This window comes from Diorhabda carinulata, chromosome 3 (assembly GCF_026250575.1).
Source record: "Diorhabda carinulata isolate Delta chromosome 3, icDioCari1.1, whole genome shotgun sequence".
Classification (NCBI taxonomy): domain Eukaryota; kingdom Metazoa; phylum Arthropoda; class Insecta; order Coleoptera; family Chrysomelidae; genus Diorhabda; species Diorhabda carinulata.
In genome coordinates this window covers 22,099,661-22,125,835 of record NC_079462.1, presented here as the reverse complement: position 1 = coordinate 22,125,835, position 26,175 = coordinate 22,099,661, and the positions used below count along the sequence as shown (strand labels likewise).

The following is a 26,175-nucleotide window of genomic DNA, read 5'->3' as shown; positions in this document are numbered from 1 at the left end:
CTATAAGATAATACATAAAAATAAATTTGGAAACTACGATATTCTCAAAACTAACCTAATCTTGGAAAATTACATCAGTTATCAACGTTTTCGTTCCATATTACTTCAATTTTTTAAAACACAAAAATCAATAGATACACATTTTGATTTATGCAAATCCAGAAAAATGCAATAGGGATTGAAACGAAATTTATGACGGGCACACACAATCGATGATGCCTCGAGGACGGGATTTATATTAACCCATGCGCTTTCTATGGAACGAAAAATGTCAAGTACCTACCATTTTTGCTTCTTATATTATAGGGCTAGCACACAATTTATGTATCAAAAATATCTAATATTTTGGCTTACCTGCACAACATTGTCATTTTTCACATTTATCTTAACTTACTCTATTTGTTTGTCTTTTTACATAGAATTTTCTTATCATGTTTTCACTAACTTTTAGTCATTCAATGAAAAATGTATGTCATATTAATGTTATATTTTAGATTTTTGTCATTTTATTATTAAATTTTTAATTAAATTGAGTTGATTTTACAAAATTCAATTGTAAAATGAATCATTCATATGAGCATTTGACCAAATAAGGTTTCAAATGTAAAATAGCTTCGATAGCTCAATAGTTCATGAACGAGATTTATAATCCTATAGTTGGTAGATTAAATCTCATTAGGGACGCAATAATAAATCCAATTTATTTATAAAAACCTAGTAACTAAACTCAACAGCAAAAAAAAACAGACACATAGATTTGGTCTTATAATTTTGTTAAATCTATTAATCTTTTTAATTTATGCTAAGAATTGGTTAATTTATAGGTTACTATAAATCTACTAAAAGTGAATAATTTTTATTTATTATTTACAAAAAAATACAAAATAAAGAAAAAATGATAATTTAACACCTGTTAGGCATCGAAGAAATTAAATTCTGGACGTACTCCACCGGTATAGCATCTCATTCTTCTCGAAGAACAATTTGGAGCTAATTTAAGTCACTAGGAGGAGGATGACAACATCTAACACGCCTCTATAAATTATTCCACAAATGCTCTATGGGGTTCATATCGGGAGATCGAGCAGGCCAGTCCATGGATTCTCACTTGCACCAAGTATTATCTTGCATTCACGAATGGTATATTGGGCAAATCACTCCCCTGGTCGTCTCCACACTCTCATCTCGATCGTTTGAGTAGTATAGTCCAAATCGAGACCCATCCGCGAATAAAACAGTTCCCCATTGCTCCAGAGTCCAGAGTAGTTATTTTTCAATTTAATTGGAAAAGATAATTTTGCCGCCTCACATGTAAATAACTCTAAAATCCACTTGTTGAGTAAAGTTAAAATGAATTGTCATTAATACCAACGTACAGTGTAATAAAGTTGAAATTACTGAGAAAAGCGAAAAGTATTGTATTTTATAACTTCAAATTCTCCATTATTCCAAATCTATTTACTATTTCTTTTTTACAGATCGATGCTATAAGAACCAACTCCAAAATAATTATACCGATAGAGACAGAAACTGTATCACCAAAAAGACCATCACGATCTCGATCTCAAGGAAACTCTCGATCAAGAGATGCGTCTCGATCAAGAACTGGTTCATTATCACAAAATGCTTCACATAAAGATCTCGACATTTCATCTTTGCAAACCAGTTCATTCACAATGGATGAATCGACTCCTTGTGTAGAAGACGCGGTCCCCTGTGCTGAAGAGCCATGTATTCAAAAGATATGTGATTACATGGGTTATTCAGTAGTGGATAAATCAAAGATTAGAGATCCACCACTGCCTCCACCTAGAACTTTGGGCCGTAAAAAACGATCTACTAAACTGAATCAAGAAAATAAATTCTTCACAGTACCAAGAACTAAAGATTCGAAAGAAAAAAGTGATGAAACACCAGTGCGTCCATTAAGAAATTATAGCACTCTAGCACAAAATCGTAACTCAGTAACACCAGATATTGTTGAAAACAAAGAAAACATCGATATAACACAATACATAGAAATAGATGAAGAGCCTACTAGAGATTTGCAATCTGGGGAGATTATAGAAAAAATGAAAGCTAGACCTCTACCAGCTCCTCCAAGACCACCAAGAAAAACGAAGCACTTGCAAGATATTACTTCTCGAGAAAATATTATGAGTGAATCAACCGAAGAGCTACAAAAAGAAGTTACACGTGAAACAGAAGTGTACACTCAAACAGAGCCCTTGCCAGATGATTTCGTTTGCGAGGAAGTAACACAAGAGCCAACTGATAAAATCATTATACCTACACAAGTAGCAGATGCTCCTAGAGTAGAAAGAAGATTTGTTACGCCTACCAGTTATAGCTTTGAAGAGACCGTTACGCATGGCTCCTTACTCGTCGAACCTTTAAATGGTGTTAAACTATTACCTGATTCAGATATTAGCGAAAAACCTAAAGAAACTATTATACCAGTGGACGTAGAGGATGATTTTGATGAAACTTCTTCGATTCCAGATAATTTTCATAAATTAACTGATCCGACTTTACCCAAGCAAACCGCATCAGGTGAACTGGATATACTTAAAGCACAAAAGCTTGAAGTTGCCGATTTGGATGTCGATACGTTAACTGTGAATAAATTACTTGCAGGTAAGATAGTAGTCTCTGAAATAGATAGCACTAGTATATTTACAAACGAAATATCGTCAAAAAGTGGAGCTTTAAAAATTGGCGAAATTAGTTTACCGCCTGAAATGCTCAGTCAAATATTAAAAAATATACAAAGCAGACCCGACTCAGAAGATAACCAGCAGGATGCTAGTGACGAACAAAAAAAAACTCCGATTGAATCTTACTCTACTGAAACCTCACCGAATTACCCCAATTTAGCTGTAATAGATTACGTAGAGGAAGAAAAACTGTTAGATACACACCAAATGGTTCCCGATGAAGAAATTGAAGAAATCAATTCGGAAAACAAGGGAGAAAAATTGTTAGATACACCCCAAACTGTACCCGATGAACGAATTGAAGAAATTAATTCGGAAAATAAGGCTTCTGATGTTGAGGTTTCGGAAGAAGTAGATTCAAAGAAAGCGTCAGTAGATGAACCGAAGATTTTTTCAAAACATGAATCTTCTGAGGATGTTCCCGAAGTAGATATGGTTAAAGATGACGTTCCTTATGGACTAATTTCTGAAAAATATTATTCAGAAACGGCATCTCCAGTAGTTCCTTCTAAATGTGCCGAAATTTCAGTTCCTTCCGAAGAAATAAAAGAATCCCCTCCTATTATACCGCCTAGATCACTTTCCCAGGATGAATTTTTTTCTCAAGAACATGAACCAATTCCCCATAGACCGCCTAGACAGTCAGAGAGACTTAGAACTTCTCAATCAGCCAATGAAGAATCAATGAAAGAACCTGATGTAGATGATGAGCCCCCGCCTAGACCTCCCGAACCTCCTATGGGGTATATTCCCTCGCAACCTCCGACGAGTTTCTACGCGTTACGAGCGCAGAAATATGTAGACGAGAACATTCCTACAGTACCTAGAAGGAGAAGACATACCAAAGCTAAACAAGTAAGGAGGTCAAGTTCTGAAGATTCATCGGAAGTATCTCTTACAGTTCGAAGACATCACAGAAGATCTAGCGATCAATCAATAGTTCAACTTTCTGGGCAACTAGTAAGAGCCTGTGGTTCAGAAGCCAACAATCAACTCAAAAGACTGATAAACTACATTTTAAATAATGTGTTGCACAACGAAGACGGGAAGCAAGACTTGAATGTAATGATTATTATTATATTAGTACTTATTGTCGGGCTGTTATTGTTGGGATACGGGGAAGAAAGGACAGTTATTCATTTGCACCATTGGGAATATTTCAATCCTCCTAAAAATTTGTAACAATCGATTTCTTTTAATGTTCGAAGTGAAATTGTTAATTTTGATTGTTTTGTAATTTTTAAGAATGAACCTTGTAAATAAGATTTTATCGATTTGTAAGACTTGAATAAAGTTACCATACACCCTCTGAGTTTCAATTCCTAAATTATGTGAAAATTAGAGTTTCCATTATACAAACTAAGCAGTGACCCAATTCTTACGGGTAGTGGAGCATATTGACCCCACATGTTTTATATGTCGTAGGTCACATCAGCCTAATACACCTAATGTATGGATTAGATTTGAATAGAATAATATCTACACTTCTTGAAATATTTTAATGTATTTTATTATCTAGATATTGTAAACATGAAATATTCAGATCATATCAATCATTCCATCAGTAGTGAAATTAATTTTTGCCCTAGTTTAAATTCTTCAAAATACTAAAAAATGTACCAAACCACTAATCAAAAAAATTATGTACCTAATCATTATTTTGCACAGAAAAATCGAAATATCTCAAGAACTAATAACTTTTATAGGAAGTTTTTGATAAAAAAGAAGTATGTTAGTAGTACTCGATACATAAAATACTGGGATTCACTTGAAAAAAAAAGGAATAAATAATGTATTAGTATTTTGATTCACTCTGTATCATATTGAATGAATATTAACGAAATAAATATTTTTTATTACTATTTGAATGCTTCTGCAGCGAGATCTTTATTCTGGAACTTCTCTTGTACAGGGTATTGAACGTATTACTATTTTCATAAGAATTGGTTACAACTTTAAATACCCCGTATACACATCACAACCCTATATTATTGTAATGGAAAAGTCAAGCTGTTTCCAAATATGCAATAAAATATCGGGTGTTTCATTTAAAAAAAAAGTAATTTTGTATGACACAGCATTGTGGAACAGCCTTTAAGATTGTGGCTATAATCCCTCATATTTTCAAATTGATATTTCAAAGAAGGCACTGAACTTTATCACACTCTGTATATTAAGAGTTTGTTTGCTTCAGAAGATCCAACTAGATCAAACTATCCAAAATGATGAGATATTAGAAAAAAAGTCTCAATAGACAATAGTGAAAAGAAATTTATTCGATGACCCATTGTCCATCCATCCAGCAGATGGAGAAAAGTAAACCTTGAGAATATAAGAAAAACCAAAGCAAAAGTACATAGAAATTTAGGATATGAATACACAACATTAAAGGGAAACAAAGGAGACAAAAATCATGTGAGAATATTGTAAATGTGAAAAAAAATGCAAGGATAAGGTATCGAAGAAGTTATTTTCAACTCTTTTTGGGACTTGGAAATATACAAGAACCAAAATACTCATCTGTTTTCAACGATCAAAGCACAAATTAAACAGAGAAGCTACAAAAAAGAAACTTAATGGAGTCTAACTGATAAGAAACAATTAACAACAAAACATAATGCCCCTCTTTGAATAAATGACAAAAAAAATAGAGAATCTAAGAAAATTTTGCCTTATATCCCATCATTTTACCAAAAATTTTATGCGGCGATCGTTAGTGATGGTTCTACTGACAAGTAGCGTACAGGAGACCTTGTAGATCCTGAAAATACAGATGGCGAAGAGGATAATACAGACGGAGAAGATGAATAATGAACTTTGTTGGTTTTCTCAGAATGTATTTTATTTGAAAATATAAAGGCTTCATGCCACATAGTTTTATCTTTAACATTAAAATGCTGAATAATTATTCACTTTTCTTAAAGTATGGCACAAAATTCATATTTACACTTTTGGCAAAATGTGTTACACTCTTACAATGATTTCAGGATTTGGATAGAAAAATTAGAGCCATTTTTTTTGATATTTTGTAAATCCATTCAATAGTTTTGGTATTTATTGTAAACAGTCACTTTCATTAACCATAAATTATTAGATCCAGTTAGTTAAAGCATTGAAAAAAAAACAAATGTTCATACAAAATATATTAATTAAAAAATAAAATGAAATAATGATATATAAGATAATAAAATGTAGGGTATAACTTCATATCAAGATATTGATTATCTTTTTTTTAACTAAAATTATTTTTAAATAGACTCCATTTCCTACAATAAAATTTTTATATAAATTTTAATACACCTAATCAAATATATCATCATATGTTACTAAAGCTCTTTTGTCTCTATGGTTGCCTTTTTGTGAATGACTAGAAGCTGAAATAAAAAATTTGCTATTACAATATAAACTGAAGAAATAATGATACATGGGGTAGATAGGAGACAAGAATTATGTATTAATAAGTATGATATTTTTATCATTTCGATGCTTGATTAACAACAGATACCAGATATTTATAACTACTTATGTGTTTCCTATTTACCCTTACTGATTCAATCATCCCATATTATATGAAATGAAAATATATTTACCAAGAGTTGCCCATGCTGCTGAAGAAGTAGCATCATTAATTGGTTCAATTTGAGGTTGCCTCCTAGCCAAAGAAACCTTTAAAGGTATTCCAGAGACCATACTACCATCCATCTACAGCAATTATTAATTAAAAAATATAGTGATTGTGTATAAGTGAATCTTAAATTATTGATATTACAATTACATTTATGTGTTTGGAAGTTACATTGTATAAGATAAGATAAACTGAAATCATGTAATAATTTATCATCGCAGTAATTGATAAAATTATAAATAAAATTTGAGAGCAATGTAGTCATTATGATAATTATTCAACTCATAATATTATGTCAGAAAAGACTTGGCTTCATAACTAAGAAAATTGGGTTTCAGCAAATTTTTCTGAAACTTTGCACAATGATACTTTTAATCTGCTTGCTTTGGACTCTCATTGTGCCAAGTTTCAGAAAAATGATCCAAAACTCAATTTCCATAAAAATTGAGTAGGATCTTTTTAATGATAGATTGAGAAATTGATAATTAGTATTTTTACCTCAGAAATAGCTCTATCTGCAGCATCTGTTTTATCGAAAGTAATAAATCCACGACTGAAACAAATCCATAAAAATTCTTTGAATTACAAATGTATATTCTACTCACTTTTTTTCAATCTCCATCGAAATATTTATGATATTACCCATTGTGGAAAAATGTTTCTTTAAAAATTCTTCATTAATCTTATATCCAGAAACATATATAGTATTACCCTGTCTGGGTTTGTCAGGTTTCACCTGTTGCTTGTCAGTAAGGCCCCTTTCTTCTCTATCCCTTGCATTTGCAAATGTGTCATAGAGATTTTTGATTCTGGGTGGCTTATTTTCAGGATTATCTAAATATAAATAAATATTTAGTAATTGTGTTTTTAAGTAGGTTACAGATAACACTTACCTGGACCTTCTTCCATTTGAATAGCCGAGAATGGCTGATAACCACTTACAGTCTTATCTGAAATGAGTTTTCTTTCTAGACCCCTCGGCCGTTTGAAACCTTGTTCTGGCTGTTTTTGTTGTTTTGATATTGCTTGTATCACCCCGGATTTTATGAGTTTCTTGGCTACTTCTCTAGCATCCCTTGCTTCGGCAGGTCTTTTCGGTATTATGGGCTTCTCAGGTTCTGGTTTGGGTGCTTTTAGAGCTTGCAGTGCCTTTTTCTACAAACTTTTTCAATTTTAACAGCTATACAGTAACTTTACTATTACAAACCTTTTTCTTTAATTTTTGGTACTTTGTCTGTAGCATTAATTCCTCTTCTGTAAAATTTGCTGGAAAATGGATGTAAACCATTATGAAAACTTTAATTAAATTTGTTTTGTTTATTTGTTGAGTTTCATATTATCATATGAAATCTTTGACAGTAGACACTAGTGACAATGACACGACAAATGTTCAGTGTAATATTCTTAATACCCAGCCAAAACTGATTTATTCCATGAGATTATCAAAAATAAAAAACAGAGCGTCAAATGCCACCGGATAGTGAAGGTAGGCCCTTAGAGCCAATTTCACAACCTAAGGTATAACTGAAGACTAAACTAGAATCTAAATTATGGTTTGAACTCTAGCTTAAACCAAGAATAAGCAGGTCACAGTTAAACAGACATTTTTCTGCCAGTGGAAGTATAACCAAATAACTAAAACGGTCATGTTTCTTCATCATAATCGTCGAGTCATCATCCTCAATTATATTACCAAAATCCCTTATAATATTGTAAAAATGTGAGCAATTTGAAAAATTTAGGCTCCGATCTTCTGTTTCATGTTAAACTTAAGTTTAAACTACTCCAAGACAGTGAGTAATTTTTAAATAGAAGTTTGTCGGTAAATGCCAACCATAAAACATCAAAAACGGTATCTGTGGCTTAAACTGACGTTTGAGGTTTAAATTTCACTCGTATTATTGCACCTCAGACAACAAGAGTAGGTCAAAGACAGAATACAGCTATAAGTATTTATAATGCATTCCACTAAGCTCTCTTGATCATGGTCTTTCCTGTTTTACTAAGTGTCGAGCATTACAATTTTAAACCCAATTGGATTGAATTATGGAGCGTTTGAGCGTTCAGGTAAATATTCACAAATGGGGAAGCAGAAAATAAAGCAAGAACTGTAAGGGGCTAATTTACAATTTGTAAGTCTTTACAGTGATTTTTATAATGATTGGTTCAATTTCAGAAACATCAAATAATAAAATTTCCTTGTTGGTTATCTTTGTCGTTTTGAGTTTTGAAATGTCCGTTAATTATATCAACCCTCACTTCAACTTATCTTGACATAGGATCTTGTGAGCTTTGATTGAGTGTTACTTATGACGTTGTCATGCCGTTTTCGCCGTGACCACAACAGTCGTAGTCGCCATGTGGAACGACCAAAAGAGTATTTCAGACACTGTGAACGCTTAGTGGAACGCACCCCTTAGTGTGTTGTCTCTGTTCCAGTTTAACCACCTCCTTTTCTCTGTTGTCAAAAATCAAAATAATCTTTTTCTTCAATCCCCTTTTAGTTTACTAGTTTTTGTTTTGTTCTTTGTTGCTTCGAAGCACTTTTTGATTGTTAGCGATTACTATGTGACATTCATTCAATTATTAAGTACAGTTAACTAAAAGTTAATTTAGGTACAATTATTTAGTTTTAATATATTAATTTTTTAGGTTCATTTAATTACATCACATTTGAGTTGTCTAATTAAAAGTTTAATCGTATTGCAAATATGTGTCTTTAACAAATACAGTAATTATTGTAGTTAAGTTGATTAATTTTATTACAAAAATGTGTGATAGTTCAACTGGTGATTCATCTCCTCCACAACATACAATTTCTATAAGTAAATTGGATAATGATATAACTGAAAAAACAGAAGAAATCACTACAACCGATTCAGAAGAATATTTATCCGAAACTCTCAGGTAACAGCTTTATTAGGAAAAAGTTTTTCTATCGTCAATAGTACTTATAAAATGTTTTTTTTTAATTTTACAGATATAAAAACTTTCAGTATTCACAATCTAATGTTTCTAATATAACTTTATCATTACAAAATTCAAGAATTGAAGAGGAAAATGGTAATGGTGATACTTCTATCCCCAATGGACATATTATTTCAAGTAATATTCAGATTCCTATTGTTGGATATGAGATTATGGAAGAGAGAGCTAGATTTACAGTACGTAGAGAATATTTTGATTACTAAAAATATAATTTTTGAATTTATTTGGTCTTAATGACTGAATGAACTGGAGCTGCAGTTAGTTATTTTTAATAATTATAAAAATGATTGAATGAAATGAATTGAATAATTTTTCATATTAAATATATTTCAAAACCTTTTCCATATTAACATTAATTTGTGGTTAGATGGATACTTGCTCAAGTAAATAAAATAATCTGAAAATATGATTATAAGTTATAAACTTGTTTATAAGAGCAATAAATATTTATTACCCCAAGAGTAGAAGTTTGTTAGTCTACAATGTTGAAACTTGGTTTATGCAGCCAAAATTAAAAATTAACATTAAACTAACAAATTAAATTACTAGTTGAAAGACAATTAAATGATCCTTGTAGTTTGTGTAGAAAATTAACACTAAATTCAAATTACAATTATACTAAGGTTTTGCCAACTTTTATCTTCTTAGTTTAATTCATTAATTTTGTGACATTATGAGCACAGAATATGTCAGGTCAAGGCAGTCTGTGTTGGTGGTATTGTTTTGTTTACAACATCATTGTTCTGCATTATTGCACTGATATGGGTGTTTTATTTTTAAAACTGATATAAAAAAGGCAAAAGCATAGTCTAAAAGTCAGCAATGTCCTTTAGACTATGGAACACTGATAGACAGTGTCAGGAGCTTTCTACATTTGTATGAAAAAAAGGACTCATCTTAAAAAATAAAATGAAAAAACAAAATGCCTTGGAAACCATAGTAGTGATTGTTGGCAAAACAAAACAGGTGAGTGAACTGGTTTTAACAGGAGGTTTTAGTCCTTTAACAATTATCCTTAATTTTAATTCAGTTTTAATTTTGGCTGCATAAACCAAGCTTAATTGATACAAAATAACAAATTAGTATGAAAATACCAAAAAACTATTACTTATCCAAATAGAGGAACAATTTTATTGAAGATTATGATGATGAATTGATATTTTGGCTACATCTTTAAATGTTATACATCTCTAGATCACTAATTATGCTGAAGTATATTTAAAATGATTGTGATAAGAAATACCATACTTTTCAATAAATGCTGCTTTTGAATATTTTCTGACTTTAAACATTAAGTATACTGTCACGTCAGATGCTCTTACTTAATACATCACTCAATAAGTCGTGTGACTGATACACAGATGGCGCTGGCATTGTTAAATCCATATGACGTTTATGAAGTACCAACTTTCAAAAAACTATGTGTAAAATTACATGGCATTATGATTAGTCAGAAAAAAGTGACAGTTATTTAAGTGAAGCTACCTTTGTTATTTTCATATGAATGGATTCAAAACCATTTCGTGTGTTAATTTATCATATTGCTTTTTAATGAAAAAAAAATACTGTATAAGTTCAGCAAAGTCTTCAAAAATGTTATCTGGACTCTGCTCCATCAAAAAGAACCATTTGTCAACAAAATATGTATATCTAATCGTAAATTGAAATTGCGTGTGATAGTTGAGGCTGTACAGATATCAGAAGGCATTGTGTTTACAATTTTGTATAAACTTTTGACCATGAGAAAGATTTTTCAAAGTGGGTGCCGTGTTAATTCACAGTCGATCAAACACAACAACGTGTTGATGATTCAGGGCAGTGTTTTGCCATGTTTACATCTAATAAATCAGAATTTTTGCGCCGATATGTGAAAACGGAGGAAACATGGATCCAGCACTTCAATCCAGATCATCATCCGAGTGGACTGTAGCCACAGTGAATCATGTCCAAAGCGTCTAAAGGCACAAGAGGCAGCTGGGAAGGTTATGGCTTCAGTATTTTTGGATGTACTTGGAATATTGTTCATATACTCCAAAAAGAAGAGACAATCAATAGCAAATACTACATAGAGTTTTTGGATAATATGTTGAAGAAAAAACCACTGTTTCACCAAGACAATGCGTCGATTCTCAAGTTAATGGCAAAGAGGGTTAAATTGAGCGAATTACACTTCGAATTACTTCCTCATCCACAGTATAGTCCAGATCTGGCTTCCAGTGGCTACTGGCTATTTGCTGATCTCAAAAAGATGCTCTCCAGTAAGAAATTCAGCTCAACTGAAGAAGCAAATAATTGTATTGCTCTTGAAGGAGATTACATTGATAAATAAAATCTAACTAACCAAACAAAAAGTTTTTTATTTAGTTAGACACACGACTTATTGAATGATGTGTTAGTTTCATCATTCGCTGTTGTTCTTTTTGTCATATCACCACTAATGACAGATCTCCAACATCATGCAATTATTATTTCTTATGTTTTTTTGTACTTTTGTACGCGGAAAGTAGAATTTTATTATTATTTTTAATTCATATATTTTCAAGATAGAAAACAGTCCATAGACTGCCTCTAGAATCTGCTACAAGCATCGCTGTGTCGCAGAATTTCTGCTCCAGGGTTTATTACTAATACTAGGTTTTAATACGTAAAAAAAAGGTTATAAAACATATATAATCCTTTCAAAGTAAAATACTTCTCTAAAGACTTTAATTAAATAAATAATTTAATAATTAACAGAAAATTCATGAATGTATGTACATATGACAAACAAACATAAATATAACTGTAAGAATTTTGCAGTTACTGAATATAATTAAATTAAATGAAATCAACAGAGTGTAACATAATATAGGTAAATGTCCAGTCCAGTTAAAATTCCAAGTAGACCATTAAGTTGTTTCTGGTAATCCTTTTGATTTATTTAAAATGTAACATTATTTTCTAACTTTTGATTGATGTTTTCATTAACTTACTTCACTTCCTGATATGAGAAAGAACTATTGAACAGTAAGACAGTTATTTTTGCCATATTTCATGTCGGGAGCTTAAATCTAGGCTGTTAGTAATGAAAAATTAAGATAGACTTATGCAAATGAACATGGCAATTAATGAATAGAACATATCTAGAATTTTTATTCCAAAACTATATTTGGATCTATTGACCATCATTTTCAAATATTTCAATGTTATTTACTGCGGTGATCGAACGAGAACTGGTATATTCGGTGTATATGGCATGTTTGATTTATTTTCAAACTGAGTTTAGAATAAAATATGTTTCAATATTATGAATGCACCTCTCACTTGTAATTTAGCCAGTCATATTTCACACTCCGTTATAGAATTATGCAAAGAATATAAGATAAAATTGATCTTACTGCCCCCAATAGCACACACATATATTAACTATTAGATGAGGCTTATTTTAGTACTTTAAAAGGAGTTTGGAGAGATACGGTGTACTGAATCCATATCTGATTATATATATTTTTAATTAATTACATAATTGATAAGTAATTTAACAATTTCATAAAATAATTTAGATATTATTAAACGAACTAACGTGACTCGAAAAGGTCATAACAAGAATTATGTTTTAAATTATTAAAATTACTCGAAGGAATTTAAAAACAGTATATGTTTAGAAACAAATACAGATCGTGTTCACTTTCATTAGAGGTAAACAATACCAGCCTTGTCGAGTAGATAATAGCAATGAAAACACATATATATTGCTGACACATCATATGGAAGAGAGAGTATTCATGGAAACATGATTTCTCGACATGGTAGTTCGTCGACTTAGTAAATTAGGTCGGTTTTACGTATGTTATAGAAAAGTGCATTTAGTGTCAGAAGGCTTAGCCGTAAGTACTATGTTAACGTAATAAACACCCAGTGATTTTTGTATGTGAAGATGTTTTTATTATTACTGTTCCTGACCAAATACCCCAACAACACAACTGTTTTAAATTGGAAGTTAAAAAATAGAGGTGTAGTGCCAAAAGATAGATTCCCCAGATTATTGAAACAATGTTTAGAAAAATTGGACGAGAATAATAGAACATAAAACAACATAATATCACTGCCCCTGTGGAAGTGACTTGATACACCAAAAGAAGAAATTATAAATATTTAAGTGTTTCATTTCTGATTTTTTATGTAGAGGATATTATAGTATAGTAACAGACCCAAAATATGGCGTTGATTTGGATGATTTAGCTTGAACAGTTTCTTTTTAATACACGCATAAAGTTCAACATTGTCTCAACTGATCCAACTTATCTAAACAAAAGCAGGAGAATATGCCCAAATTAAAAACTTAGTCGGTTTGGAAATGATCAATACGATGGCTAGAAGAAGTAGCCACTCTCATAAATAACTTGATTCCCTGCAAAATTTTTGATCACTAAATCGTTGTTCCTTTAAATATATACCTATAGTTGAAAAACTATGAGATTTGTTTTTCATCACCTATTCCATTTCCTTTCAGAATGTTCAATTAACTTCTAAATAAAATAAAATATAAGAAATTCATCCTTATGGCTGATCTATATAGTCAAAATTAGGACCTCTGCAATATATCAACTTAGTTTTACTATTTAGAACTTCATGATGATCTTTAAATTATAAATGATGACTTACAAACGCGCAATCGCAGTCCAAATATTAATAAAACCGTAATTTAATCAATTCTAAGAAAGTGAGAGCTAAAACCCGTCGATCCCTAAAAATTAAATGATCAGAATATTTCTGTAAATGCACCTAAGAGTTAAACACTGGAACACTTATCAAAAGATCTCGCAAATACATCCACGGAAAACTTTAATTCTTTTAACAACTCTCTAGTGGTAGTTATTTATTTCAAAGACTCTTAAATATTACATCACTCAATAAGTCGTGTGACTGACATACAGATGGCGCTGCCATTATCAAATCCATATGACGTTTATGAAGCACCAACTTTTAAAACACTATGTGTAAAAGTTCATGACATTTCGATAAGTGAGAAAAAAGTGGCATCCATTAAAGTGAAGCTACATTTGTGATTTTCAAAACAAAGGTTTCAAAACAATTTCGTATGTTAATTTATCATTGCTTCTTGATGAAAAAAAAACTACTTTACAAGCCCAGCAATGCCTTCAAAAGTGTGATCCAGACTCTTCCCCATCGAAAAGAACCATTTGTTATAAAATTATAATTTAAAATCCTTGTTTTATTCTAAAATATTTTTTATTCTTAACTTTTTTCCCAAAACCAATAGCTGCAGAGAAAAAAAATAAACACCATAATTTATGTTTTTTTTAAATAAATTGAGTAGAAAACAGTAAAGATTTAAAATGTAATACGATTCATAATAAATGCTAGGAATAACAACCTCGATTCAAAATATATGAACATATCTATGTGCCATCCTTCAAAGATTTGATGTATATTTCTTATGGTGCCACACGCTATTTGAATACGATTCTTGAAATCGTTGATATCAACAATGGATGTCATGTAGAATAATGATTCAAGGTAACCCCATAAACAGAAATCACAAGGATTTATATCTGGAAATCGAGGAGGCCAATGTTGGGGTCCTCCTTGACTCATCTTAATTTCATACGAGCAATCACTTACTGAATTTAGAAACATCCTTTATAAAGAAATATTTTAGTTTGTTTCAAGGTTTGCAATATCAACACAATAAATACATTCAAATATTTTAAATGGTATATATATTATATTACATATAAATTTAATTCACATAGTCGACGTATGTAGCTGATGTGAACTTATCATAGATTGAACATGTAGATAAAATATGCTCTTGTAAGCGTGCGAAGAGAGGCTGTTTATACGTATTTCATTCTATCATTTAAATCTACTATATTTTACCTTTTTTATATATTACACACCTGGTTACCATTTTTAAGGTCTACAAGTTGAAAGTTGAGAATAAATTGACGGGTGGTTTCTGGTATGTCTTCCGGCGTTATACGGACTTCGTCCGTTTGTGCAACAGGCTAAAAAACAGATACCAGGATATAGTACAACATTTACCTAGAAAAAGATGGCTGAAGAATAATTTCGATCCCATTTTTTTAGAAGAAAGAGTAAATGGCTTACAAACTTTAGTGAATGCTATTTTAAATGTACCTGAACTAATTGGATCACAAGAAATTCAAGACTTTTTTTGTTTAAATGAACCTCCTGTATACTCTGAAACTAGTGAAGAAACCAAAGTAAGTATTGAGATGATTAACATTTTTATCACTAAATACTTGGCAACATTTTATTTTAAAGACCATGGATTCATTTTATGAAAACATTGTGGGTCATTGAGGTACACTGATTCATCAGTAATCAGCTGTCACTTGGCATCACATACAAATTCTACGTCATACAATCTGCAGGGGACTTGCATAGTTTAAAGAAAATGGTGACTAAAAATTGATACTTTTCTTGGAAAATTGCCAACTGCTAAAATATAAATTTATCTTATAGCAATTTATACATATATATATATATATATATATATATATATATATATATATAAAACATATTTTTTTTTCTTAAAAACTGCTTTTTTGTGTTTTAAACAGTTTAAAATGATTTGCCAAAAAAAAACGAGTTTAAATAATGTTTAATTCAGTCAAACAAGAAAATTAATGATTATAAATTACTTTTTACCAAATTACTGACCAATATTGTAATGTATTTTCGCGATAACCAATGATGGTTGATCATATTCTTTGTATTGAAACATTATAACTACTTTGTAAAAAACTATAATGCAAGAAAATAACTAATTAAACTTGGTTACCGTACTGGTCGAATTCCAAACTATTAAGAACCCTCTATCTGTTTTTAAACCCTCGTTTTTTTGGCTCTAGAAAATCGAACAATCATCCGATTTCGATGAATTTTTTCTTAAATCTTCGTTTTTACGGCGGATTTATGAAAAAAATATGGGAATAAAAAAATGAAATTGCTTAGGTTAGGGAGGGGGTGTGCTAGAAAGTTAGGACAAATGTTTACATTTGGTCTGCTTTTCAAATTCTGTATTATTTTGTTAAAACATGCCAACTCTGTTACATTGTCGTTTTTTTCAGGCAATATTCGAAGCCTTAGAAGATACTATTAGTGAACTCAAACAACAAATTCGTGAGAAAGATACTTCTATTGATTCCTTAGAAATGAAGTTACATTCCCTAGTGACTGAAAATGACAATTTAAGAAAACTAATCAGGTAGGATATCATTTCGAAATCCCTTCTTTAATTCAATATTACTCATTTCTCCAGATATTAGTGAAAAATGAAAATAATTTCCTTTATATAAGAAAATTATTTACTTAAAACTTTAAGGTCAACACGCTCGTGTTGCATTCCACATAGAATTTCAACACAAACAAAAATCGCATGGATAGGAAAGGTATTCAAAAGAGATCAAGATATGATGTTGTCCTGGCTGGCCATCAACGTCTTTAATTAAATGAAAAAGGACTAAGAATATCCTTTATATTTAATCAATTGTATCCTAGTGATGAACCAAAAATTTCCTGCTCTGCTGTCATAAGGCCAATATATATAACCTAACCTAAAATATATATATACCACTTTTTTGCCGATTTTTCGGGCTTCAGCTCCTCCAAGCAGTTTATTACTGACAGCTCGCGCTGCCTCTCTTTCTTTCTCAAAAAATTCAAATAGCTCTTTATTAATTTCTCCTGAAAGTGATTTTCTGCCGTTACCAATTTTTCGTTTCTTCTTCAACTTTCCACAGTCGTCAATTTCTGGAACATCTTTTTTATAAATCCAGTATTTCAAATTGACTGCTTGTTTTATGTAGTAATGAACCATATTCTTCATTCTAACTTTTTTCTACTGTATAGCTTCAGCGAGAAGACATTTTTCAACATTGAGCAAAAACCACGTGTAAAACAAACAGATTTCCAGTGACTAGTGATTCATTTGTTTCTGCCCTTTCCGTCGCAACGAAGCTTCGAAAACAATCACGTGACACGAGCGAAACGAAGCGGAAGGGCGCTGTTCTTGATCGAAGATCAGCGCCTCCTCAAACCCGTTTTTTTGTCTCAATTAAACATTGAAAGTTATATTACCGGCGCGCGTGCAATACTGTATGTAAGGGGGGTATAGTTGTAGAGGGGGTTTTATTTGAGGTAGGTGCAATTTTCGAGATTTTACGGTATATTTAAGGTTTATTGTCAACTTCAACGTTGGAATGTTTATGGAGGTTGCTTTTAAGTCTACTGACGTCTCTATGCTTCGAAAAATCAAGAAGCTGCTGCAATATTAGGGATATAGGCGTTTCTAAGCATCTAGAATTGCTTTTTTTTAATAAACTTATAGTTATAGGACCAGTTTCAAATCATTCGTTCTCAGAGAAAAGCTATGAGTACCTGCCTGTCTACCAATACATAAGTATTTTTTTTTCATCCAAGATTGATGTACAGTTTTAAAACCAGATATTTAGCTATTTGTTTTTATTGGTATTATCAACAGGTCGAACCAAAATAGATTGAAAAATATAAAAATAGGATGGTTGATATGTATTTGTACAAAATTTTTACTAATGTCCTGTATTATTAACTACGTGTTGTAAGTTGGTGCCAGTTTTTATAGTATTATGTATATGAATAGAAAATGTTCAATTGTCTACAACTGTTTTACAGATTGTTAAAAATAAAAGATTTGTTTATTATTGTCTGTTGTTAGTATCATTAGTGATTATGTCAGATTTGCAATGTTTTCAGACACAATTGGTTTGCACCAATCAGCACAAATGGAATGTTTATTATTTTTAATAGCACCGAATTCTTTATGTATAGATTTTTTCATTAAATGAATTAATAACTGTCATATTTGTTTAACATGGGTAATGATATTAAAATATAAAATTATAGGAATATATATATATATATATATATATATATATATATATATATATATATATATATGAATTGAAACAAAGTCTTTGCCAGCTATATTATGAGAGATTTCTTATTGGGAATGTGGGTGGCAATGAAACACCAAAGTGGAAAAGTGGACTAACTTTAATATATTTTCCGAGCTTTCGAATACTTATGTATTCATCGTCTGGGGAATAATTACTTAATATTTTCGGTGGTTTTGAATTGTATTAATTCTTGTAAAAATTTTTAAATTCATAGGATTCAAAATTCAATATTCAAAGTGACGTAATGACGTCGAAACTAATCAGTGACTACTGTAACTCCTCCTTGCAATTGTGAGCAATTTCGAAATATATATATATATATATATATATATATATATATATATATATATATATATATATATGCGAGGACCGTTTTTTTCCAACCTCCGATAGGCTGTGAATAAAAGACAAGTTCATATAAAACATAACAAATAATTTTATTACCAAAAGATTGGCACACGGTTACTTTTCGACATAATCGACGAAGAGATTGTGACATTTGTCATATCAGTAGACAAGCTCTTCAATACCCTCTTCAAAGAAAGTAGCCGCCAATGTAGCCTAACAGTTTAGTAACAATAAAGTACAAAACAGACCTTGAAATTTTTAGAAATTCCGTAGACAAAGCAGTAATAGTGAATCTGCGGTTTTCTTTAACCACACTGTCAACGTTGAACCAGGTAATCTGAAATGACATATTTGCGTCCTTGGCCACCTTCATCATTACGGCCATCTTTAAACTTTCGACACCATTCATGCACAACACTTGGCGTGAGCATCAGTATTGAAGGACATGTTGATGTGGTTGTAACACAACCGACTGACGCCTGAATGTCAACAATAGCAGAGTGTGTACTGCGAGAGCTTCGCCGTCGCATACAGTGCATGCCCGGGTAGCATCTGCACGGAGCAATCGGGAGGTTGAAAAAAAAAGGCCCTCATATATATATAATTTTATAACAGAAGAGACCTAAAATCAAGACGATTTAAAAACATACACCTAAATAAAAGGTCTAAGAAATAAGGAATTAAAAAGATGACTGACTCTCATAAGGGCACTAGTTACACGGTTCGTATCAAGTAGTATTGGACATTATTTATTCAATATTAGTTTTATTGAGTAAAATTTCAAGTGAACTTGAAAACATTTAATTTTACACCAAAATGGCACTCTTGATAAAATTCTATACTGTGTACCGTTTTCGGAATAATTTGATTTGAATTGTTCAACTATTGTTCAACTTGTATAATTTGCTGCTGACACTCGTTTTGGCAAAAATTACGCTTGTTTATCAATAGGTATCGCTCTTTTCATACCTGGTTACGTAAATAACTATTTCAAAATCAAATTGCACTTCGAGTCACTGCTTTTTAGAAACGATTTCAACATTTAATTTTTTTTATTTTCAGTAATTCGATGATGAGCTGTCAAAAATGTCAAAAAGAATGCGAGAATTTTCAAAAGTTATCAAAATAAAGTTTAATTCTTTCATCGTTAATAAAAATTTGTATGTGATTATATGTTGACTAAATCAAATATTTTTATGAGATTTTTATATATATAAAAAATAATTTTAATATATGTGAATTTATTTATATATTTGACTGTTTTTGTTTCCCTGTCTTATTCCCTATTCTCTATAGGCGAGTGGCCAACCACCCTCAAAAATGCATAGTAGTAACCAGATTCGTACTGAAGGCTAATATTGATGGATCCACATGTTTTCGAGGTCCTGAATTCGCATATGAAGTTTGTTTTTAATTAAATTTGGAAGAACCTTCTCAAACTCAAATCTAAAGAAAAATTTTCGATAAACATTGAGTCATAATTTTTTGCATTCCACTCGCGACAAGTCGGCGAAAAATAAATATTCCCTTATGAAAATTTAATAGCATATTTTTCAACTATTTTGTGAAGTATCAAAAGCTGTCCGAAATTTCCGAGCGAGAAATTTTGGAAAATTTTTTTCATGGTATTATGACTTTGCACATTGAAATGAAAAATTGAGTGACAAAGTTTTTAATCATCGATCATTACATATACAGCTTAAAAGTACCTAGCTTAAGGAATTTTTTCAGAAAATTTCAGCCCTTAATCTCTATTAGAAAAAAGATGTCGCTTTTTCAAGTTTCGTGTAGTGTGTGGAGCCCGCGCGTTTTTCGAAACGTCTAGTTAGAGAAACAAGAAAAAAAGCTTACTCAAATTCGCGGGATAATTGAATTTAAGTTTTTTTTTGTGTATTTGCACTTGCCAAATATGAGTACAGTGCAAACTTGTTATATAGAAGTTCAAGGGGAATGTGAAAACTTCGATACATTGAGGTTTACAACGACCCTTGCTTCAATTTGAATTATGGAGCAAAATATGGTATAAATGCAAACATAACTCACTGCAATAAGATAAATTATATTTTATTTAATTGATTCCTTATGGATTAATTTCATTTTTGATGACAACAAAACTAATAAGACTTGGAATCACTAGACTAATTCAATAAAATAATTAATTTAAGAATTATGTTTTGGTAATAATGACGAACAAATACAACACTTTTGTTTTTTGTTGTTCGCTTCCATACGAGGTCAAATCAACACCAAGAGTCCGATCCGTCCGATATTTTGACAATAGCTGTCTACTAGAATGTACTGCACGAAAATTTTTGCAATACTGGTGCCATTGGAAAGTGAGCTTGAGTACTTATCGAACTGTCCTTGGATATGGGGTGAGTTTTTAGTGTGAAAACATATGATAAAAATTATTGAAATGAAGTGTAGATAACCTAACCTAACGACACGCTCCCGTTTCTACAGAATGGCTCTTGAATATTTGAATATTTTATGAAAAAATAACATATATTTGTTGTCGGTAAAATCATCACAAAATTTTAGAAACATATTGTTTTATTTTGTACGCTACTTTAGAATAATTTTAACAAAATGCAGGCATATTCAATTACAAAACTTTTATCAGAAACTCTTTTACAATTGGGAGTAATAAGGAAGATAAGTTAATTTTTTTTGGTTTTGTGTCTAAAAAATACTTTTTTGCGAAAAAATTAGTTGAGCAAAATATAAAAGAACTAAAAAGCAATTAAGCGTTCTCTAAGAATTTTTTATCCTAATGTGAAATTTGATTAAAACGTCTATGCAATTTTATGTTTTTGTTATTTCTCTCTGGCCAAGACAAAAGGAATATTTTAGGAGTACGTGGTTTGAGTTAATTCATTCGCGTGTTCACACAAAAATGTCTAAAAATAATTTTACATTTTTTGTTCATTCATGACAAAGAATTGATTGGTACGATGATTTTTATTCAAGAATTTGTATTGAAAAAACAAACAGTTACAGATTACCAACAAATGTTTTGAAATAAAAAAAGATATCCATAAATTATATTTGTTTTCACCTAGTTAAAGTTGTTTTCTTTATTTCACAACGAACTTTAGAGGAAACAACACGTCGAGATATTGAATTTGTCTAAAATAATAACGTCCAAGCATTGTTCGTTTTGTCATTGAACTGATTCCAAAAGTGATGATATAAAAAATAATCTAATTTAAGCTCATCTCGATAAAACTTTAACCACTTTCGCAATAATCTACCAAAGTGTGCCAAAATTAACATTTATACGATCCCACTTATTAATATAATTTCTCAGAAATGAATTTTGCGATACAAATATTTATAATTTATAAGCACTTGGATAATAAAGAAGTCCCTCCCTAATGCTAACTTACACAGTTTCTTCTTTATGCCCGTAGTTTTAGTAGAGCTTCGCAGTACAATTATTGACATAAAAAATAAATACTCATCTGGAACTGATGGACTTACATTAAAAATGTTTTTGAGTTTGCCCGATTCCACATTAAATCACCTTACCAATAACGTTTCATTTCAAAACGGCCTTTTTCCCAATTGCCTTAAGGCGACTATAATATTATATCGCTGCATAAGCATCGAATTATCGCCCAATTGCACTCCTATTAAACTTTTATCATTTTTGTTTAAATATAAATACTTACTATCCATCAATTTGAGTTTTTGAGTAACAAATGTACAAATGATATTCTCCCTCCTTAATAATGTATAATCTAGCCCAGGGATGGGCTTTTGGAAACTTTTTTCTTCGCGTGCCAATTTTTGTTAACGAAATTATTAACATTATTTATTAAAATAAAAGTATTACTTTAATTTTTCTGAAACACTAATTTATTGTGCAATATTGAAATATGTTTTTGTTTCTGCATGACTTCATCATAAGCCGGTTCCAAATATGATGCTGAATTGTTATCAATGGAAAAAGGAGGTCATCCGAAAGAGCCTATTACGAAGAAAATTTTTTCTTAGTTTCATTATTGAAAACGTTTGTCCGCACAAATAGCTTGTACCAAACATAGCCATTATTTTCTGGGCGTGGGCAACTATATTTGGGTATTGGGTCCTAGATAAGGACTTATAAAATTCCAATTTGCTGGTGTTCAGAAATAGTTGCTTCAAATGGGTAGTGCGTAATACGTAATATGAAAGCTGTACTTGATTTTTGTACTGCGGGCCGTAGTTTCCCCATCCCTGCTCTGGCCTAAACAGCTATCACTTCTTTGCAACAACTTTTGTGATTTTTGTAAGGCTTTCGATTGTATTAATCATAATATTTGAACTAACAAATTACAGTACTACGATTTCAGGGAAGCACCTCTCGCATTGTTTAAGTCATACCTTACCAACAGAAGTCAGCTTGTAAGGGTTGATACAACGACGTCATCTTGCAAGCCAATAGAATGTAAAGTACCCCAAGGCTCAGTACTAGGCCTTATTTTTTTTCTTCTCTTTATAAACGACATCTCCTATCTAAACATCTATATCTATTTGCAGACGACACTAGTTTCTCTTGGATCAACCTTGATCTCACGGTACTTCATAGGACCATATCTAGTGACCTAATCACCCTTAAATCATGGTACAATTCTAACCTTCTCTTCATTAAACAACACCACCATTAACATCGTTGAATCTGTAAAATTTTTAAGGTTTGTTGTGGCCAATTCGTTGTCATGGGAATTACATATTACCGCCTTATCTAAAAAATCAAGTTGCTCATGTTTTGTGCTGAGATTAGTTTCCAAAGAACTGAACTTATCCACCTCTTTAAAAGTATATTAAGCGCTTATCGAGTCGCAACTAAACAGCAGGGCTCACTGCAGGGACTTTTTAATAATTCTGATTCTTCCTTATTCATCTTTGCCTAATTCGTTGCACGTTTCTCCAATTTCAGAAAGATCGTTGCACGGCTATCCACTTAGGAACGCGGAGCACGACTTTTACCTACCTACTCCAAGATCAGAATTAGTTAAGGGCTCAATATTTTACAATGCAAAAAATGCACAATCACTTACCAATTGAAATCAAATCAATATCATTTTTTCCTGCATATTAACTGGAAAGTGCCTTCAATTCTGTAAACGACTTTTATTTTAATAATAATATTTAATTCTGGACATGCTGCATATTGGTTTAATTTTTGCTACGGACTTATATACTAATTATTATCTATTACTATTACCTATAATTTTGTTACTCATTGTAGTCTTATTCTGTATTTTATTTGCATCTTTATTTAGTTATTTTTGTTTGTTTTTTAGTTTTTACAAGCTTTTGTCTACAAATTGTAACAATTTTTTGACAATAAAGCATTTCTTTCCCTATTCCTCTTTCCTCTTCTATTAGAGCTTCTTCCCCACTATTCTCCCAAAAAACTGAAACTGGAAAAAAAATACTATAACATTTGGCCTTGCGAAGATATTTGAAACTGAGTCTGTTCTGTTTTTCAGATCAAAAACAAATTTGGACCCTTTTTAATTGAACTTGTAGTTAGAGAGTAAAATTTGACAAAGTAATTATATATTATTCTATTTGAGCTTATTTTGGTTAATAACTTTGTTTTCGTCTTGTCCATTTCTATATTTGCTTTTTTTATTCTCCACTATTATTTTTGTTGCCCTCTATTGAAAATCCAACTTCATCTTTACCGTACCATTATTCACACCATAGTAGTTTTTCAGATTTTCGTCTCTTTATAATGCGAATACAAGGGTAGGTCAATGATTTCGTGCCTTTTTAAATAAAATACTTACTTTTCGGATAAAAAATAATTTAATTTTTCAACTTAATCTCACTTGAGCTCTATATACTTGGTCCAACGTTACTTCAATTTGTTCAAAGAGTAAGTTATATCGAGGTGATCAAAGTAGGTGTTTGTTTGTCGCCCGAAACATTTCTTCATGTTTTAAAACGAGAAAGCATCACACTTAGCTAAATCCGGAGAATATTATGGACAAGGAAGCAAATCGTACCCTAATAAATGAATTTTTGTCATGGTAACTGCATCCTTGCATCGTCTTGCTTGTGGTTGACTGTGAGCAAACTCAACCATGTGACACTTTGATCTGCTAAAACCATGTTGTGACTGTTTTCAATTATCGTTTAATTAGTATTGTACGGCTACAATGAATTTTTGAAACATAATGCTAACTAATTAACTAGTTTGTTTTTCTATTACGAGGTATTCTGCTAACAATGGCTAACAAATACCAACTGATTGACGTAGATAATACAAGGATCACCATTCCGTTCGTAACTTCAAGGGTACCTCGAGGATCCCATTTGAAACGCTTATTATATAATATCCACATCAACGATATGTCTGAATGTTTCAAAATTTTTAATTGTGTTAGAAAGAGTTGATTGAATGGTATTTTTAATAAATATTGATAAAAACTATAATAACATATTCGTTTTATTCTACAAAATTTTATTACTTACTATGTTTTGTTTAGTCTAAAGACTAGTACAGACCGGGATGCAAAATGTGGCCAATACTTTTAAATTTTGTTTGATACGTCAATTTGTACCTAGAAACATGTTGTCAATACTGTTGAGTATCCATACTAAGATCATCAGTTAACTCCATTTTACATATGAGAGATCAAAATGGGAAGGTGAAGCGTTGAATTTTTTAATTTGCATTTTTAAGCATCACCTTAGTAGTTATTGTAAAATGTACATCACAAAAAAACAAACTATGTTAAACATACCTACAAAGTTATCCTTTCGATTGTGGTTGACTGTGAGCAAAACCACTGAACCATGTGAGACACTTCGATCTGCTAAAAGCATGTTGTGACTGTCTTCAATTATTTCTTAATTAGTATTATACAATTTTTCCAATCAAATTGATAGTGCCGATTTTTCATAGTATTTATTACTCTTAACTTGGCTTTGAGTGATAAGTTTTTGTAAAAACATAATGTTAACTAATTAACTATCTACTTTGTTTTTCTATTACAAGGTATTCTGCTATCAATGGCTATCAAATACCAACTGATTGACGTAGCTCGTTCAAATTTTGATGGGAGTGTTGCGATTTAAGTTAAGAGTCGGACAATTATAGGAAAAGTTACCTACTAGTAAACCCGGTCTCGCCTCGTAGTAATAGTATTTCTTTTAATTGATTTTGCTAGCTCTGCCTCATTTTATTCGACCCTTCGGAAAGATAACTTTTCCAGAATAGCATCTGAAATTTATGGAGCGATTTCAGTTGTTTTGGAAATGCTTCTAATGACAATTTCTTCATTTTCGTTTATTTTTACCTTACTATATTATGCATATATGGAATTTATTTGAAATTTTGTATACTTTCTCGAATTTCATGACAATACATCATTCGGTAAAAAAATTTGGAATATTTGATAAAATCATGTGAATTAATTTATTTGATTTTGTATTTTTGTTAATCTATTTGAATTAAATTAACTTATTTTTATAAATTTTATGAAATAAAATTAGTTAGTTTTAACCCTAAAATAATTTTTACTCTCAAAAA

The 26,175-nt window shown here is 31.1% G+C and overlaps 3 protein-coding genes across 4 annotated transcripts in view; 2 read left to right on the top strand and 1 right to left on the bottom strand.

Moving 5' to 3' along the window:
* LOC130891718 (titin) overlaps nt 1-4,026 on the top strand; it is a 36,089-nt gene extending 32,063 nt beyond the window's left edge. Inside the window, exon 4 of the mRNA XM_057796618.1 lies at nt 1,479-4,026. Within this exon, the coding sequence (XP_057652601.1) occupies nt 1,479-3,899 (2,421 nt within the window). The 3' untranslated portion in view covers nt 3,900-4,026. The remainder of the gene's footprint in view (nt 1-1,478) is intronic.
* Nucleotides 4,027-5,541: 1,515 nt separating this feature from the next.
* On the bottom strand, nt 5,542-8,119 carry LOC130891193 (negative elongation factor E). Its single transcript, XM_057795795.1, has 6 exons — nt 7,550-8,119; nt 7,236-7,497; nt 6,948-7,176; nt 6,841-6,895; nt 6,308-6,419; nt 5,542-6,091 (listed from the first exon to the last, which is right to left on the bottom strand). The coding sequence occupies exons 1-6, from the start codon at nt 7,628-7,630 to the stop codon at nt 6,018-6,020; spliced, it is 813 nt and encodes a 270-aa protein (XP_057651778.1). The 5' UTR covers nt 7,631-8,119; the 3' UTR covers nt 5,542-6,017.
* Nucleotides 8,120-8,807: 688 nt separating this feature from the next.
* On the top strand, nt 8,808-19,845 carry LOC130891133 (sorting nexin-16). Of its 2 annotated transcripts, none has more exons than XM_057795706.1 (6): nt 8,808-8,932; nt 8,995-9,249; nt 9,323-9,506; nt 15,252-15,560; nt 16,431-16,567; nt 19,707-19,845. In XM_057795706.1, the coding sequence occupies exons 2-6, from the start codon at nt 9,113-9,115 to the stop codon at nt 19,771-19,773; spliced, it is 834 nt and encodes a 277-aa protein (XP_057651689.1). In that variant the 5' UTR covers nt 8,808-8,932; nt 8,995-9,112; the 3' UTR covers nt 19,774-19,845. The 2 variants fall into 2 exon arrangements, with proteins under 2 accessions (XP_057651689.1, XP_057651690.1); XM_057795707.1 differs by having other exon boundaries at nt 8,817-8,937.
* Nucleotides 19,846-26,175: the final 6,330 nt, after the last annotated feature.